The sequence below is a fragment of the Indicator indicator genome, chromosome 30 (assembly GCF_027791375.1).
Source record: "Indicator indicator isolate 239-I01 chromosome 30, UM_Iind_1.1, whole genome shotgun sequence".
NCBI classification, from domain to species: Eukaryota; Metazoa; Chordata; class Aves; order Piciformes; family Indicatoridae; genus Indicator; species Indicator indicator.
In genome coordinates this window covers 3,854,801-3,873,850 of record NC_072039.1, presented here as the reverse complement: position 1 = coordinate 3,873,850, position 19,050 = coordinate 3,854,801, and the positions used below count along the sequence as shown (strand labels likewise).

At 47.0% G+C, this 19,050-nt stretch overlaps 1 protein-coding gene across 1 annotated transcript in view; it reads left to right on the top strand.

Moving 5' to 3' along the window:
* The first annotated feature begins 47 nt into the window (after positions 1–47).
* VPS53 (VPS53 subunit of GARP complex) overlaps positions 48–19,050 on the top strand; it is a 67,776-nt gene continuing 48,773 nt past the window's right edge. Inside the window, exons 1-4 of the mRNA XM_054394315.1 lie at positions 48–131; positions 2,496–2,576; positions 4,037–4,086; positions 5,000–5,066. Coding sequence (XP_054250290.1) covers positions 48–131; positions 2,496–2,576; positions 4,037–4,086; positions 5,000–5,066 — 282 coding nt within the window. The remainder of the gene's footprint in view (positions 132–2,495; positions 2,577–4,036; positions 4,087–4,999; positions 5,067–19,050) is intronic.

Sequence of the window (19,050 nt, the reverse complement as noted above, 5' to 3'; positions counted from 1 at the left end):
TCCGCCCGCATCCCGTCGTACCCCGCGGCCCGGAAGTGGTGGCCGCCATGGAGGAGGAAGAGCCGGAGCTAGCTGCCGGGCTGGAGGCTGCCCTAGAGCTGGCCCCCGCCGTGCAGGCCGCCATCGAGCAGGTGCGCCGGGGCGGCCTGCCGGGGGGCCGGGCCGGGCGGGGCAGGCTGGGCCCTAAGGTGGGGCAGGGCCCCCTCAGTGAGGGGCCGGGTGTGGGTGCGGCCCGGTGCCCGCTCACGGGGCACCTCCCTAGGATTTGCCTGTGTTCTTCGGTGAGCTCCGGGCCTTCCGCTTCTGGGCCCTGGGAAACTCCAGGCCGGCAGTGCTTGGAGGAGGATGCGGCCCAGTTGCCTGGTGTAGTGGGAGAGCTCCTTGGCCCCTAGGGTCGGCGTTGTCCTGGGGCTGCACGGCTCCCCCGGGCCACGGTGGTGCTGGGGGGTTGTCGCCTCCCTCGGCAGTGGGAATGCTGAGCTTGCGGTTATCCGCACCTTATCTTGTTTCATCGCCGAGGCAAGCGGGGTACTGAGTGTTCTGTGGCTGCTCTGTCTTCTAATTAAATCCTTGGTATTCGGTATGTAAAATATCTTACTGGAGTCAAACGGCCAGTGATTCATTTGCAGTCAGGGTAATCTAAACATGTCCTTCACTTTTGTGATCAATATGTTCCAGTGTAACTCCTGAAAGCCTTTGTGGCATTTGGAGCCTGGGAGAAGTCCATGAGTACCCAGCATAAAATCATGCATTTGTTGGAGTGGGTGACTGCCCTCACACTGCCTCTAGCCAGGTCTTCGGTCTGAAGAGCTCACTCTTGTAGCAGAAGTCTGTGGATGGCAACAGCAACTTCTCACAAAGTAACACTCAAATAAGTTTTCACGCTTATGAGCGTGTGGCTCACAAGCGTTGAGGCTTGTGGATTACTTTTGGTAGCCCTCAGAGAACTAGGGTAGGCCATGGTAACTGGCACCACATCTCATACGAGCCTGGCACCAGAAGGTGAGGAAGGTAGCACCACTCTGTGGGTGCTGTGCCATCTTTGGAATATTTCTGCTCCAAAAACCCACTCCACATACTCTTATCCTTGCATGGGGTTGGCACACCTGGCAATAGACCCGTGCATAGTTTTTGTTGAAACTGTGAGAACTGCTAAATTCAATGTCAGCTTCTAAAGTGGATGGATTGTCCAGAAGAAAAATCTTCTGCACTTTATGTATTTGAAAGCCAGAGGAGCATGGTGTGATTTCTGACATTACACAACCAAAGAAAGTTGCCTAGGGACATTTTCATCAAGCACAAAATGTCTCTTCGAGGTAAAACATCTCTTTTGCAGACAATGTTGAGGCTTTGAGGAACACAGAATTCTCTGTATCCCTGGTTGAGTTATTTTAACAGGTGATAAGGCTGTAGACAGATAGGTCCTGAGAAAGGGAAGATGCTGAGAATGACACTGGCTCCTGCTTTTGGAGATTTGGGATTAACTGAACCTGCAGGAGCTGTGAGCCCAGGGCAGGACAGGGTGGCTGTGATACTGCAACTGTTTTTACAATGGGCTGATGTCAGAGCAGCTTCCTCATATGGGTGTGACCTCATGCATATTTAACTGCTTCCTGCTTCTCCTTGGCTCCAGGAGCAGCTGCTCTCATTTAAGCAGTCTCACAAAACCACTTGTTTTATGCAGAAGAATGTGTGAAGCAGGGTAAATGCAGCATGTGCCCATGTAGCACAGGTTTCTGTGAAGGCTTTCAGTGCCCAGAATGCTGTGTGAAGGTGATGCTGTGTTGTGAATGGGATGAACTGCACTTTTGCTAGGTGGAATTTTGACCATGGAGTGCAGAGGAGGTGGGTAAGTACGGAACAAATGTAGCAGCAAGGGAAGTGAGCACAGCATATTTTATCTGAGGACAAGCAGCAAAGCCTGTCAGCCACATTTGTGGTTTTTTTTTGAGCTACTTCTGAGGAGAGATGAGATCTGTTTGCACCACAGCTGCTCTTTTCCCTTTCCAGTGGGCAGGAATGATCATTCAGCACATTCTGTTTCTCTCCCTCTTTTTCACGAGAAAGCAGTGAACCCAAGTCTCCAGTGAACTTGTACAACCATTTCTGAGTTCCTCAGGTGTCACACAGCTGTGAAAAGCAAATCCTCTCTCTCTCAGCACAGGCAAAGAGAAGGGCAATGCCTCATCAGAGAGGTTCATTTCCAGCAATTATGCATCCAGGTTTGGGATGCATAATTATGTGTGTCTCAGGAGTTCTTGCACGTGCTGGATTGTGCCAGGGCTGTATGTGGAAGCATGAATGTGTATTGTCTGCATTTACCTAGGCTGATAACCACAGGTCAGAGAGGTCAGAGCACATAGCTGCTTTGCTGGAGCAGTGCCCTGACAGTGGAAGTGGGTGCTGAGGTGATTGGGTGTAGCAGAGACTGTGTAAAGCTGTAGAAATGAACAGTGATGTGGTTATATTGTGTGTGTTTTCCTCCCTCTCTTCAGGTCTTCCCCAGCCAAGATCCACTGGACAGAGCAGATTTCAATGCTGTGGAGTATATCAATACTCTTTTTCCCACTGAGCAAGTAAGTCCTGCTCACAGCACAGCCCTCTCCAGGCGAGGGGTAACCTGATAGTAAATGACTGAGGGCATGTTTAAATGTGTACTCAAGCCTTTTCTGTTACCAGTAGCACAGGTGGTAAGACTGAAAGTAATCACTTAAATTCACATCTCCTGAGGTTCCCTGCCATTGTGTGGTTTGTTTCCACCCAGAGTGCTTGCTGCAGTAAAAATCCTCCTTTGATCTGTAGAAATAAATGAGTTCTCTATCTAGAGGTTTCCCCTGCAGTAAATTTCCTAGCTTGTTGTGGTTTTATCAGTGGTGAAACCTCAGGGGTTTCAGCCAAATGAGGCAGGTGTTGCCTGGGAAATGTCACTGGAGAGCCATCCTTGGTGGAAACCTGTTGTTTCTTTCAAGATTTGAAGAATGAGATTGTGATGAGCTCAGATGCTCACTTTGTCTTCCCTAAATCAGCCCCCAGGGGCAGTTATGGGCTAATCTATTGCAAAAAGGAAGTGTTCCTGCAGTAGAAGATCAGGTTTGAGGTAGCTAGAACCATCCTCTGCAGCACTCTCTTTTTTTTTAGCTTTCAGGTGTTTCTGGTTAGTTGACTGGTGGTGCTGGACTGTTTTTTTTTTTCCCTTTGCCAGCAGTGCAGAGCTATTTCCCCTGCAATCCTCCCGTGGGGTGCAGCTCCAGCAGCAGGCAGGCCCCCTCTGCCCTGTGTGCCAGGTGTCCAGGCTCTGCAGGAGGGTCTCTGCCCAGGGAAGAGCAGGACTCTGTCCCTGTTGCCCACTGGAGGTCACTGTCACCACAGCGTTTCAGGAGCAGTTTGCTAACAGGGACTCAGGGCACTCTGCTTGCTCAGGGCTGGGTGGGGAGTGGAGAGTTCTCTGGGACCTGCAGGGCTGGGTGGGTCCAGAAGATGCCACAAAAATGATCCAAGGGCTGGAACCCCTCTGCTGTGAGGGCAGGCTGAGAGAGTTGGAGAAAAGCTCTGGGGACTCCTTCTTGTGGCCTTTCAGTAATTGAAGGGGCTGATAAGAAAAATGGGAACAGACCTTTTAGCAGGGTTTGTTGTGCCAGGACAAGGGATGATGGTTTGAAACTAAAAAAGGGAGATTTAGACTAATGTTTTACATTGAAGGTGGTGAGACACTGGCCCGGGTTGCCTAGAGAAGTGGTGGGTACCCCATCCCTGCAGACATTCCAGGTCAGGTTGGTTGCAGATGTCCCTACTGACTGCAGGGGGTGTTTGGACTAAATGACCTTGAAAGGTCTCTTCCAACCCAAACCATTCTGTGATTTTGCTGCTATTTATTTCCTGACCTGAGGAGCAACTGAGTTGTCTTGTGCCTCCATCTAGGAAACAAAATCATTGTTCTCTTTGGACATGGGCACACGTGAGAAGGTGTTGGGTGTGTATCAGAGTACAAGGCTCCTCGTTTCACTTCTCTTTGGTTTTGTTTTTTTTCATGTTGTAGTCTTTGGCAAACATTGATGAAGTTGTGAACAAAATCAGACTGAAAATAAGGTAAATGCTTCTCCATTTCATGAATCTCAGGTGGGGAGCAGTCTGGTTGTCTCTGAGGCTTCATAAATAGTCTTTGCACTGTAGCTGATAGGAGCATGGGATCCTGCTCTGGCAGGGGGTTGGACTAGCTGATCTTTTGAGGTCCCTTCCAACCCTAGCATTCTATGATTCTGTGTAATTAATTTGCTTAAAAGGCATCAATAAGGGTCAGTCTCAAGCCCAGCAATGAGACAAAGACAAATATTAATCCCTGTAATTATAATTTTTTTGCACTTTGCCTGTCTTGTATAATAGATGTCTTTTGGGTTGGTTTAGCTGGGGGGTTGCAAAGCTTTGAAAAAAACCAATGAACTAAAAACCCAAATTTGAGTACAATCTGAAGGCTGGGAGAATAAACTGCTCAGAAGATGTGGTTGCTGAATATGTGTTCTGTTTGTCAAAATAGCAACTGTAAAGTCTCTCATTTTGTAGTTTTTGTTTTTGTTTTTTTTTTATCATCATTGTTGGTACTAAAAGTGTGAAAAAATATAAATGTGCAGGAAATACTTAGATCTTCTGTGCAGTCTGGCATTACCAACCTGAAGTGATTGAGACAGCACTTTAATAGGTGGAAAGTGGAAATGAAAATGGCCAAGGGAAAACTGCCAGTATTGCTTAAGGGAAAAGAAATGCAAGAAGCCCTGATTAAATTAGGAAATGGATTTTTATTTTTGTAGCAGGAGTTTTAAATTCTGTGTAGGATAGTGATGTCTTATGGAGGGGAGGGGGGTGGTGGGGAAATGAAATTGAGTTTAGCATTGGTTGCCCCAGCTTTTTTGATGTTAAGTCTGTTCTGCAACTCTCAAGGTTCCCATGGTTTTTTTGGGTCAGGCACGCAGGGAAGGAGTTTGACATTGTAAATTCTTCTCTCCAGGAGGCTGGATGACAACATTCGGACTGTGGTGAGAGGACAGACCAACGTGGGACAGGATGGCAGGCAGGTATGGGCCAGGCTCTCCTCCTCAGTGCTGTCCAATGACAGCACCAGGGGCAACGGGTGCAAGATGGAGTGTAGGGGGTTCCATGTGAACTTAGGGAAAAACTTTTTCACTGTGAGGGTGACAGAGGCCTGAAATAGGCTACCCAGAGAAGTTGTGGAGTTTCCTTCTCTGGAGACATTCAAAGCCTGCCTGGATGTGTTCCTGTGTGACCTGCTCTAGGTGATCCTGCTCTGGCAGGTGGGTTGGACTAGATGGTCTTCGAAGGTCCCTTGCAGCCCCTAACATGCTGTGATTCTGTGATCTCCAGTAATGCCAAAGGCTCTCATCTTGTGATGCCAGACTGAGGAATGGCTCTGGCAGGCAGAAACCCATTCCTGTTACTAGGAAGGTGTTTCTGCTGTCTCTTTTGCTAATGGCTTTGCTAGCTGCTCGCTGAACAGCTGTTGGAGCCTGCTTTCTGATCACACTCCAAAGGGGAGTGAATGAGAAATTGATTTAAAAATCCAAAGCCAAACCAGGAGGCTTGTGGTTGTGCCACTTCGAAGCTAATGATAAAATGAGCAGGATTAAAGAGGTGCAAGCACATTTGCTACTGAGTAGGGATCAATAAAAGGCTGTTCAGCCTTTTAACTAGGCTGTTTGCTGAAGTATCCCATGTTGCTGGTGACTAAGCCTGACGACTGCCTGCCAGTTTATCTTGCATGTCTTGCTCAGCTGTCAGGTTTTCATTTGTCTTTTGCTTGACAGATGTTTGCTCAGAGTACAGCACTGAACAGCAGGGCCCTGGCTGCAGTGGGTGCTGAGCTGGGTCCATGTGTTATCTGATTTTGTGGTACCACCCAGTGCTGCTGGATTTCCTGTGCCTGTTCTGGCTTAGACCAGGAGCATTAATGCCTTGAATCGTCACTCATGCTGCTTTCCTCAGTGTCAACACTGACTCATCTCTTTAATACCAGATTTAAAACTAGTTTGCTGGCATGGGGTAAGTCATCCCCTCACCAGTGTGGCTGCCTCTATTTTCCACTTCTTGCTGCAGCAGCTTTTGACATACGGCTCTAATCCTTAACCTCTGCCACAGAGCCCATGGCCTAGAGTGAATTATTTAACTGATCTGTGCCTTTGTATTGTTTTCAGAAAAAATGGGGCTGCTTCCCTCCCCTAGCAGAACTAGTTTAAAACTTAGGTGGTTACCTGAGTACTGCTATTAAACTGGGGATTTGCTTGGGATGTGGCTTGTGATGCAGTGGTGCAGCCTGTAATCACTGTGCAGGGATGAGACAAGAAATGAAGTGGAAAAGCAATTACAGAAATTGAGGAGGGAGTGGAAACTAGTGCAGTACTTGGAGAGTTTGGAGGTGGTTGGAAGGCTGGTCCTGTGGTACTCTTTTTGGGCCCATTTGAAGTGACAAATCCAGAGAAGACCACAAAGAAGTGGGATCAAGAAGAGCTGTGGGTGAGAATTACCCAGAGTGCCTCAAGGCTTGCAGGTCCAAAGGCTGAATGTGGTGAGAGTTGAACAAAAGCAGTGCCACAGTCAGCTGTGCTTGCAGGGTAACAAAAGTGTCTCTGAGCTGTGCAGCTTTCAGGGAGCTTTGTTTAGAGCTTTGCCTTACATCTGTGCTTTCTCGCTCTTGTTAATCCCTTTGAAACTCTCCATGGCATGTACAGATGGACTTGGGCAGTACCTTGCTCTGGAGAGGCAGGTCTGTCTGTGCAGACCTTTGGTTGTAAAGGAACCAGTTAAACCCCTGTCCCACCAAACACTTTCAAACATGCAAGTGTGTGTGGTGTGTCTTTGCAGAGCATCTTTCAACTAGCCTGGAGCTGCAGCTAATCGCAAACGTTTCTCTGTTTAGCTGTGGATTTTCCCATTTTCACTCATTTTGCTGCTTTGCAAGGTAGAAGCAGACTTCAAGAGCTTGCAGTTATCTGGCTTTAGCCCACACAGTCCATGCAGTCTCCCAGAAGCACAGTTGCTGTTTCTTTCTTTAAGACATCCTCACAAATACTGAAACCATTCAATTATTAAAACTATTGGTGAGGAAAAATGATGAAATTTTACATGTCTCTGCAGAGCCCAACAGAGGAAATCTAGAAGAAACATTTGCTGCTCTTGTCACTCCCTTCACTCCTTGCTCTGAGCAGTGTACCCTGTGTGCTAGCTGGGGGAGTTGAGGCAGCCTTTTGCATGTAACCACCCTGTTGATAACTCAGCTGTGGGGCTGCAAACTTTACTTTTCAGCTTCAGCCACCTGTTTCTGTGCTGCAGGCTGCTTTGGTTTTATCTGTGTGTTCCCAGTGGAATCAAGGACACTTGGAAATGTTATATTTTTATACAGCAAGAGGCCTGGCTTCTCCTGCTTGGAGAGGAAGGGTTTTCTGTTCCATTGTGTGGTAAGATACTATTTAGACAGCTGGAAGCAAGAGGCCTTTAGGCCACATCAGTGCTCTGCTAGGAAAGGAGTCAGTGCTGCTGAAAGGGACTTTTTTTCCTCATTTACCTTTTCTGGTAGTAGTTTGTTGTTTGGTCTCACATTAAAATTATTTCTTCTACTCATCTATTCTTATTGGATTTGTAGGAAATTTCTGTGCTGGAGACCAATATATTCCCTGCAAAATTTTGCTGAAGCATACTTGTGGGTAGATGGTTTCATCCTGTGAAGCTCTCCCTCAGGAGGCCCAGGGTGAAGATCGTTATTGCATTTTGTCCTGATAACCACAACTGCAAACCAGCCTTGATGCATAAAGAAGCAGTTGGCAACCAGCTTTTGCAATAGGTTTGAAACCAAACTTAAAACCAGCCACAGGAAAAAGTTCCATCTTCAGATACTTTCCCATTTCTAGTGCTCTCTTCCCATTTGAGAGAGCTGGAGCTTGTAGTACAGCAGACCAGCTTTTAAAATCACAGCATCCTAGAATGGTTTGGGTTGGAAGGGTCTTAAAGATCATCTGGTTTCAACCCCTGAACACTTCCAGGGTTGGAGCCTCCACAACTTCTTTGGGCAACCTGTTTCAGTGCCTCACCATCCTCACAGGGAAGAATTTCCTCCTAATATCTAATCTAAATCCAGCTTCTTCCAGTTTGAAATCATTACCCCCCATTACTCCATGCCTCTGTAACAAGTCCCTCTCCAATTCTTCTGTAGCCCCTTCAAATGCTGAAAGCTGCTCTAAGGTCTTGCTGAAGGCTGCTCTAAGGTCTCCCTGAAGCCTTCTCTTCAAAATCACAGGATCACAGAATGTTAGGGGTTGGAAGGGACCTCCAAAGATCATCCAGTCCAACCCCCCTGTCAGATCAGGATCACCTAGGGCAGGTCACACAGGAATGTATCCAGGAGGGTTTTGAATGTCTCCAGAGGAGACTCCACCACCTCCTTGGACAGCCTGTAAGGCTTTAGGCTGAACAACTGCATTTGTCTCAGCCTGTCTTCATAGGATTGATGTTCCAGCTCCCTAATCACTTTGTAAAAGCCACTCCTGTATTTTGACTTCCTTCCATCCTTTGCCACCCCGAGAGGGATGATGCAATCTATCGTGTCCTTGGGAAGGTGTGCTGTAAATAAAACTGCCTGTGAACTGTGATGCTGGAGTGCTTGAATTTCAGTGGAGGCTCAGGGTCTTGTGGATTTATTGCAGGACTGGAACCAAAGTGTTCTGCAAAAGCCTCTTTCCTTCAGTCACATCTCTCCTAGCTGTAATCAGCCTTCACCAGAACTGCCTGCCTGTGCTGTTGGGAGCTGTGTTTGTCTGGAGAGTAAACAGTAGTTTTCATAAACATCCTTTCAATCTCTGACTTCCTTCCAAAGGAAACATAAACCTCAGATGCAGTGGCAGAAGGAAAAAAAGTTCTTGTTTAGGTCAAAGCAAGCCAGAGGGGTTCCCTGCTAAGCCCCTGCTCTGGGCTGTCAGTGTGAACCGTGCCCTGCCTGCCTGAGGATGCAGAGCTGCACACACCAGCAGCTCCCACCCCTCACAGGTTGAGGGCAGGTGGGCTGTGCAGAAGCTGATTCAGGAAGCTCATCTTTGGCTTTTCCATCTCCTGTCAGCTGTAACTGTCAAATGTGGGCTGAGGAATCTTGTGCAGGCTGTTGGGCCAAGCGCTGCTCAGATCCATGGGACCTGCCATCAACCTACCTAAGCTCTTGTTTTGGTAGTGTGTCTGAAGAGCAGTGATGCCAGGCAGGTTCCTAGAAAACAAACAAAGGGTACTGAGGCTTTAACAGCTTACTTTCTCCTTGGGGAAGGGGTCCTTTACCACCTGAGCCCAGCAAAGCAGCTTTCCCTCTGGTGTGGAGGAGCAGGGTTTTACTGAGCCTTGTTGAGAGCTGCACCTTTGCAGCCGTCCAGGAGAGGGGAGCCCAGCCTTGGTTTTGAGATCAGTCCTGCTGATCACTGATGGTGAGGGAGTGTTGCAAGCAGAGACATGGTCTGAATGGTGCTGCATGTTATCCTCCCAGTTAGAACACCCTAAATCCCAGTCAGACCCAGTGGGGGATGTGCAATATGTGGCTATGGGAATGTGCTTTCCATGCTCCCTAAGGAAAAGGAGCCCTTAAGGATAGCACATTCGAAGTCCTATTTGCAGATCCAGCTGCTGTGCTCCCTGTGATGGAGGTTCCTGTCCCATATGACTGGTAATGTGGCAGTGGTGATGGTGGGGATACCACTTCTGTGCTCCACTGTGGTGCAGAGATGATTGGGAAGGTCTTTGAAGGGAAATGTAGGTGTGAGAGGTTGTAAAAGTAGCTTTTTATAGTCCTCAGTTTTAAACTGTTTCCCAAACAGCCTCGATTGCACACACGTGATCCTGTAAAGCAGTGTTTAGGGGTCTGAAAAAGCAGATTCTGAATCTAAAAATAAAATCAATCAAATAGATGTGACCCTAAAAAAAAAGTTATTCAAGCATCTCCAAAGGCAGGAATGCTCCCTTCTCCACAAAGCACAGCACTTCCCAGTTCAAAGCATCTGCCTTTTTGAAATGCTGCCCTAGAATTTCCTCCAAATGCAAAAAAGCCTTAAAATAGTCTGGCTCGTTTGGCTTCCCCTTCCTGGTGCAAGATTTCACTGCAGACAATGCCATGAACTGCACAAATTGTCTCACTCAGGGCCCTTTTATGGGAGGAAACAACAGCCGTGGGTGGAACATTCCTCTGCAGGGCGTAACAAAATTTTCCTTGGGAGTCCCAGACTTGGGCTATTTCAGCTGTCTTGGGAGAGGCTGGGAATGCAGGAGCTGCTGTGGTTCAGTTGTAACAATACAGGGTTCAAGCTGTGCCTCCAGTTTCTGGGGAGCCACCACTATCTGGTTTTTTTTGCCTCTGTAAGGTTTTTCTCAGAGCTGCTGCTGAACTGGGAGTCTGGACTGACCTTGCTCAGAGCTGCAGCCCAGTTGTGGCATCATTTCCTCTCTGCCCTAGGCTGGAGTAGAAAAAATTCCCATAGATTTTTCCAGCCAGGGTTGAACGCTCTCTGTATGGTTTTGTTTGTCACTCTTCAGTTGTGTTTGTTGCTAAACCTTCTGCCTGGACTGGCTGTAATTTTTTTGACAGTCACTGACATGCCTTTACTGGTTGGTTGGCTGGGGCTGCTTCACCTGTCAGGCTTTTGTCCTTGTAATGAAGCAACCTCTGTGTTTGCAGCCTAGTTTAACTCTTGACAGTATGCCTGCAGCCAGGAAGTGGGGGCCTGGGGCAGTAAAGGTGAGGCAGCTCCATACAAAATCTGTTTCTGATGGAATCAAGAATTTGAGAGGACTCCCAAGTTTTGTAGCTTTAGAGTTTGAGTGTAAACCTGGTATGTGCCTCTTCCCTGGGGGTGTTCAAGGCCTTGAGCAGCTGAGTCTAGTTGAGAGGTGTCCCTGCTCCCATAGGTTGGAGCAGATGATCTCTGAGGTCCCTTCTGTCCTAAGGATGCTATGATTTTCTGTCTCTGGTCCATCTTTCCCTTCCTACCTGGTGTACACACATGCATAAAGTGACAAACTGAGTGAGTAAAGAGTGAGTTTTAAAGAAGAACTTGGGTTATTGCTGCTACATTAGGGTCTGGCTCAGTTAGTGCTAGAACAAAGTGTTAATGAGAAGAGAAATGAGATATTTTCTGGGCTGGGAAAAAGCCTTGGAAAAGACCTTGATGATCTTAAAGGTCTTTTCCAAGTGAAATGATTCTATGTTTCTCATGGCTGAAGATACTGCTTGGTAACTTGGATTGCTTTGGTTTGCTCCTGCTTCTTTGCTGCATGAGCACAGCAATATGTACCTTTTATTTTATTTCATAACTCCAGCAGTGCAAGAAAAGAGAGGGCAGCTGCTGTGGCTAAAGAATACAAACATATTCTTGGTGCCCAGCCTGAACCCAGCTCAGCAGTAGACAGCTGAATTAGCCATCCCATCCTTTGGTAAGCAGTGCTGTCCTTTCTCCTTGCCTGTGAAAATAAGCAGCTGTGCTCAGCAGCTGGTGGGGGAGCTGGGGCTGCCTGCCCTGCCCTGTGTGTGTGTGCTGCAGTGGCTGGCAGTGTTCAAGCCTGGGGAAAGAGGAGGATGTGTCTGGTGAAGAAAAATGCCCAGGGGTTATTGAGTTTGACAAGGTCAGAGATGGAAGTGTGTGAAACACTATTTTTGCTTTCTTTCTTTAAATAGAGATCAGGAAAACACTTTGCAAGATCAGTGTAGGGAGGAGGGAAGATGAAGATGGACAGTGAGCAGAAGAGTGATACTGCTGTGTGTGGCAGAGGGGAGCAGTGGGGAGCGTGCTGCTCCCATGCTGATGAGGTCATCCCAGCTACTCAAGTGTCTCTTTAGTTGGTGGTGTCCTGAGCTACAGGGCAACTGGTGAATGGTGTCACTGGGGCCTTGTCCTCACCTTAGCTCTGGGAGTGCTGGGTTACAGGCAACCCCAGCCTGCCAGGCAGGGAGATGATGTTGTGCAGTTTGCTTAGACACCTGCAAGAAGCAGCACTGTGGTTTCATTTCCTCTTCTTACCTCCAGCTGCTCCTGTGGAGGTGGCTTTTGTGACTGCAGGTTGTGTTATGCTAAGCTAGGACACTCAGTGCCTTCAGATCCCCTACTGTGGGCACTTTTATTTCATAAACTTGAACATAGGAAGTTCCATCTAAACATGAGTAGGAGCTCTGGGGGTGGCAGAGCACTGGAGCAGGCTGTCCAGAGAGGTTATGGAGTTTGCTTCTCTGGAGACATTCAAAACCCACCTGGATGTGTTTCTGTTTGACCTGCTTTAGGTGTTCCTGCTCTGGCAGGGGGAGTGGACTAGATGATTTTCAGAGGTCTCTTCCAACCCCTACCTATCTGTGATGGCTTTATTTATTTAAATACAGGCTCACTTCCAGACATCAAACTGCATGCTGCTTCCTTGGCCACAGTGCCCAGGTTCAGCTCACGTGGTGGGTGTTGATGTGTTTCTGCTGCTGGGACAGCATTGCTGAGCCTTAGAGCAGACAAAGAAAACTGGCATCAGCTCTTCATAGCTAATTAAGGCAGTCTATAAAATATCTGGGGTTTTTTTGGGTCCCAGTCCCTGATGTTATAGGTACCATCTTTCAGTGTATTCTCTGCTGCATGGCTAAGCTTTCTCTCCTGTTTTTTGATGAACAGGTTGTTACTCTCAAATATGAACAGCCCAGGGTTCAGTACATTTTGAGATGGTGAATGGATGAGGGTTAAATATTGTGTCTTAAGCTGTGTCATTTTATATATTTAAAGAAAAAAAAAAAAGGCCATGCCACAGATTCTGTAAGACTCCAGTGGAGTGATTAAACTCCTATAATATTCTTTTGTAACCGGTGAATAATAAGCAGGAGTTGAGCTGCCAAAATAAATCAAAAGTGAGTTTCATTTAGAGTCATTGCTCTAGTGAATTATGACAGTTGGACAATGTCCTTCCCATCCAAGTCACAGTGAGCTTTTCTCTCCCCTAGAAGATGTTTATTGAAAAGGGTTTCAGGTGACTGGCATGCCAAGAAGAAATAGTGCTGTTTATTATCCTCCTGGCTACTGGCCATGAAAACTGGCATCTGGAACTGCACAAAGAGGTCAGGCATAACTTTTGCCATCTGCTGCAAAGCCTGGTTCAAGGCAGAAGCAAGTCTGAGCTTGACCTTGCCTGGTCCTTCTGTCTGGAGAGGTGGTGGACGCACCCTGTCCTGCAGCCTGAGGCTGGAAACTGGGTTGTGCTTTGTGCTGGCAAAAGGCAACCTTGTTCTTGCTGCTGGCACTGAGGGCAGAGCAAGCTGCAAAGTGTGACTGGGCTGTTCCACAGCCAGTGCTGCTTGGTTTTGATGCCAGCAAAGCAAGAATCCCAGCCTGAAAACAGGAGTCCTGACAACAGGCAGGAGATTTTGTCTTACTGTGGATCTCCTTTCCGCCCCCCCCCCCTTCTCTTCCTCTGCTTTTGTTGTCTTGCATTTTTGTCCTGTGGAAATGTTTATTCTAGCTGTGCTACCTCTGTGCTTACAGCAGGTGAGCTGTCAGCATTTCCACTTAGAAATCCCTACTTGCAGGGCTCATGGTATGATTGTCCACCTATGTTTTGCCTTTAAGATCTCAACCTGAGTGTGAACTCATTCAGCAAAATATGATGCAGCTTGAGTGGTTGCTAAACTTGACCCCCATGGAAGTCAAGCGTGGCTCTGATGTTTCAAGTATGACTTTCAGGTGCCTGCAGCCTGCAAGCTCATCAGCAGGCAAATCAGCTGGAATCCCTTGGTCACTTTCAGATATCCTGGGCAGATGTAGTGCCCAGCACTCCCCAGCCAACAAACCAGGCAGCTTGGTGCTGGAGCAGAGAGTGAGTGATGGAGCCCTGCTGCAGCAGCCGACCACAGCTGGTTATTCAGTGCCTGGAGCAGAGCTCCTGCAAGACAAGGTGTGTCATGGGCTAGGGAGGTGCAGTAAAGAGCTGCAATCAGGTGTCAGCAGAAATTGTATGAAGGGCAGAGACTCACAGCTTTGCTATTCTGAAGTAAAGCAGAGTGATAAGGGCAGTAACAAGTGGCTGCAGGAGGGAGGTTTTCCTGCATGGTAACAGTGTTGGAGGTGTTGAGTAGGGCTGGGTGTGGGGGAAGGCTGTGGCTGCTCACCTTTCAGTGTGGAGCAATGTGATGAGGCTGTAGAGCTGTGTGATGAAGCTGTAGTAACCCCCTGTAGAGCTGTGCGGTGAAGCTGTCCTGATCCCACCATTTCATCCAAGTGTGATGAAGCTAAAGGCTTTGCTAGAGTGGTGCAATTTACACAACATTTGAGTGGCCACATCACTCTGGTGCAGATTAGACATAAAATTAGTCACCAGAGCAAGACCACTCAAAGCAGGGGCACTTACATCACTACATTTCTTCATGATGCAGGCAGCAATGTGCAGTGCTGGGCAATGCAATGAGAAATGGCAGCTCAGAAGGGTGTTGGTCTAGCACAGGAGTCCAGTCTGGGAGTTCAACTGCAAGGTTTCAACCAGCACAACCTGGAAGTCTCCTCTCACTTCACCCCCTGTGACTGCTGGTGTTTGTGCAGCTATTCAGAACATGGGAGTTATTTCTAAGCATGATTTGAGGGGGGGGTTAAGTGAAGGGGCAATAGCAGCAATTTTCAGCTTGGTGTAGCACTGGATATAATCTGCTTTGATTTGAAGTATTCTGTGCAGCCTTAGTGGTTAGGATTGGAGCTGATGACACAAAGCTCTATTCTTTAGTGACAGTTGTAGCAGTTATGTAGTTTTTGGTGAACTCCTAGAGTAGAGGTCTGCTAAAATCAAGCCCAAGGGTGATGAGCCCTGCTTGGGGACGTCAAGCTGGTGCTGCTGTGGTGCAGCATGGTCCTGCTGCTACAGGCAAGCCCTCCTGACTTCAGCTGCAGTGCTTTATCCCTAGCTGTAAAACTTAAAGAGTTTTCTCTAAAATGAATGAGATGGAGAATCAAAATTTATTTCCACCCTTTCTGAGTTTGAAGGGATCCATTCATAGGAGGTTTGAGCAGCAGAAATTGTTAGGCTGGTCACAGCGTGCGAGGGTCTCTGTGAACTCCCTGCAGCTGAGGCTCTTCGGAGCATCGGAAGTGGGAACTTATTTTTAGTCATGCTCTAGATTTGCATTGATCTGGGTTGTGAGTGTGGCAGCAAATGAAAGAAGCATTAACACTCCGTATTCAAGAGTGAGGACACATCCAGGAGCATTAAATTCTCAGCATCCTGACCACAGCCCAATTTGTAACATTAAAAATGCATTTGGATGCTGTGAGTTTGGCAGATGTGGCAAGTGCTGTAAAACACTTAGCAGAGGGCAGCTTTCTGATGGGAGTGGTAACATCCCATTGAAAGATGTATTGGCTAGAATCAAATAAAACCAGCATATTTCTAGCACAACACCAGTGTGTTTCCATATGGAAACCATTGAGGTATTTTAATCATTGCTGGAGACAGAACAGTGTTAATTCAGTTAGTCCCCAAGCTCAGGGTTTTCACAAGCAAGCAAACTTCCTCTGAAATTTGCTTTTTCCTCAGTTTAGTGATAATTTGTAGTTACATGCTGGGCTCTCTTAATTCCTGTTTGCATATTTCCATGTACTTCACTATTTGCTTGCACAAGGTTCCTGATAGGATGAATACAGAGGGATTTAGAAATCCAACACACCCACTAATAGGTGTATTGTATAGCTTGATGGGAGTGATGTGACAGCTCTGTACTTAGACTGGGAGGGGAAGGAGGAGGCTGTGTCCATCTGCAGCAGCTGTAGGGATGTGGAGAGACTGACTAATCCACTGACCTGCTTTTTTTGACTTGAATATTGTTGGTAATGCTGCTTTCCTGTGTTAATGTCAGTCTGGTACTGGAAGTTGCTGGAATGTAACCTTTTAAAGGATGCATCACTTCAAAATCTAATTAATTAGACGTGGTCTTTTCCCACCTCTCACTTGAGTTATTTTCTTTCCTCCTTTTGCTGTTTGAAATATCTTATGTGAAAAGGTGACACAAGTGGTGATGTGCAGACTGACCTCAGAAGTTGCTTGGGACAATGCCAAGTGAAGCTGTTTCTTAGGCAGTCTTTTTCATAGTGACTCATGGTTTACCTCTGCTCCCTATTGTTTTATATTGGTGTATTTGGACTCTTTTCCTGCTGCATCTCAAGGTGAAGAAGGTTGGAGAGCTGTAGCTGATTCATGAGCTATGCTTCTCCCTCCAGCTTTGGAGAGCTTGCAGAAAACCCCTGCAGCTCCCTGACCAGCTTACCTGGGGTCTGGCTGCTTGCTGCAGAGCTGGGTCTTCCAGCTTCTGTGTGTGGTTTCTCAGTCTTCTGCATTTCACCTCTGCTGTTAACACAAGAGCAGAGGAACTTCCACTGCTTCAGCCTGGCTGAGCAACAGGGCTGGCTAAAAACACACCCTGGTGTTAAACTGGAAGATCCTCACCAAGAACTGTGGTTTGGGTCCCTGCTGCAGCAGGCATTGGGGTTTCAGCTTCCTCAGTGCTACTCATGGAGCTGGGTAGTGCCCTGCAGAGGCACTCTCCTGTGGCACCCTCCCATCACCTGCCAGGGTGAGCTCCTGGGCCTGCGCTGGAGCAGCTCAGACATGCTGCACCTGAGAAGGAGGAAAGTGATGCTCAGCCAAAGCCTGTCTTCTACTGAGCACTTTGCCTAGGGTCTCTTGCTGGTCCTGCCCTCTTTGCTAAGTGTCCTGCTGCTGGAGCAGCTGGGATACCCCAGGGCCAAACAGCACAGGAGCAGCCTCTGACACCGCTGCCCGATGGCTCTGCCTCCCTCAGGCAGTCGTGCCCAGTCCGTGCCATATTTCTCAGCTGGTGCCTGGTGTCCAGGGACTGCAGAGGTTGCATAAAGTTTAATAAATAATGCTGATGGGTTAATTGTAGCTTGCAGGCTCAGATGTTGATTAGAGTCATATGGTGTTTATCCAGTACATCACAACCTTCATTTCAACATCCTTGCTTCGTAGAACCGCGGCAGATGATGTATCCAAGTCTCTTTATTTATTTGCGGTCCTCTGCCCCTGCAATGAACTGCTGGTGTAGGAAAAGGGAACACAATAGCTCACCGTCTGCAGGCTGTTTGGGGGGGTGTGTGCATTTCCATGCTTCCCAGTTGCACTGGCAAGGAAAGCCATAAATTAGTGATGCAAGGTGAAGCCTGGTGTCAAGCTGCAGATGTCAGATTACTGGCGGTGGGTTTGCTGTATAAAGCAGTTCTGTTGGAATGGAAACAATTCCTGCTCTCTTGTTTTGGGTTTAGAATTTTTGTCCAAAGCAAACCACCTACTAATAAAATAATAACAAAAGCAGTAAGAAAATGCTTTGAAAAGTCGTGGTTTGCTGTCTTTAACAGGAGCAGAGTGTGAAGGGAAATGCTTTTATATAGCCTTTGACATGGCTGTGGTTTCCTCTCTGCTGTCCTACAGGTGAAAGAATAATTGTTAGATGCACAATAAACTTTGGTATCACACCTTGAATAATTAGACCTGCCTTTCTGTCCTAGATGCTGGTTTATTATCTCCTCTTAATGAACACCATTTATCAAACATGAGGGGGGTTCTTAAGATGGATGTTTCTTATTCCTTCCTTTTGCTCTTTGCTTTATAGTGACCAGGAAGGGGAAGGTTTCTCTCCATTATTGGTTAGTTTTCCTTAGTTACTTCTTCTACAGTATTTTACTTACAGATGCTGCAGTTGGAATGTTACAGCCAAAAAGCTTTCACTGGTTTCTTTAAAAAGAACCATGAGAAGATTTAATCGTGAGCTCTGTGCAAGAAGTAGTGCTTGCAGTTCAGGTCTGAACTTCCCACTGGATCTGACAGTGCTTCCCTGAATTCAGGTCTAAACTTCTCATTGGATTGGACTGGCAGTGTCTCCTTGAATTCAGGTCTGAACTTCCTGTTGGATCTGTCTGGCAGTGTCTCCCTGACTTAAGAAAAATAGATTTTCACACAGTGTTACTTCCAGCAAATCTTATGTATGTTTGGAGAAATGTTTTCAGCTCTAAATGTAAATTATCTGAAACCCAAGCAAGCTAATGAATTAGTGTGTTCTGGCTCCAGTAAGGAGTGTGCAGCTCTGTTTTAGGAGAGTAGCTAAAGATTTATGTCTTAATGGCTGAGCAAATATTTGGCAGCAAGTTTCAAGAGATGGAGTGAGGGTTTATGAGCAGTTCTGGTTTACTCACGCCTGTTAAGTTTGCTGCCGAGTTCTCTGTGTGTTTCCTTTTTTTTTTTTTTTTCTTTAAACAGCTCTGGAAATCTATCTCCTTCTCTCAGAGATGTGATACAGAACTTGCTCAGAAGGGCAGCTGCTGTTGCTGCTGTTTGGTCTCTCCCCACATCCCAGCCATGTTATTTTTCACAGCAGCAGGAGACCACAGTTCTTTAATTCATCAGATGAAGGCACAGCAAATGCTGTTTCTTTTGTGTTTTTCCAGACTCTGCAAGGAGGTAAAAGCCACAAGTGCCAGGGCCAGGTGATGACACCAGGTCACCTTATTTTGGCAGTTTAAAATGTACAAGTACAAAATCCCATTTTTCTTTGGCTGGTGCTCCAGGGGCAGCCTGAAGGTGAGGAGTTTGGTTTCCAGTGAAGGCAGGGCAGTGAGCAGCAGTGAGTGTTCTTCAGGTGGAAACCAGTTTCCTGTAAATTGCCTCTGCTGGGTTTTGTCACAATATTGTTAAACAGCACTGTGACCTCTGAAAGAAATAGCTTGAGTGTGGTTTCTTAAGAGTAAGCGAGAGGGAAACTGCTGGTATGTGGACAGCTAGAAATTCTTGTTTGGGCCATTATCTGAGGATAAATTATGGGCACTAACTTTGGAAAAGGTCTCAATATTCAAGTAGATGATAGCCTGTCTTGTGAGGAAGGTTTTCCCTTTGTGGAGAGAGATTTTTCCACCAGAGGTGGAAATCCTCACAGTGTTGTTTACTCTCAGCTTGGTTGCTGATGGCTGTTGAGAACAAATAGCTTTGAGCTGTGTATTAGTGCTTAAA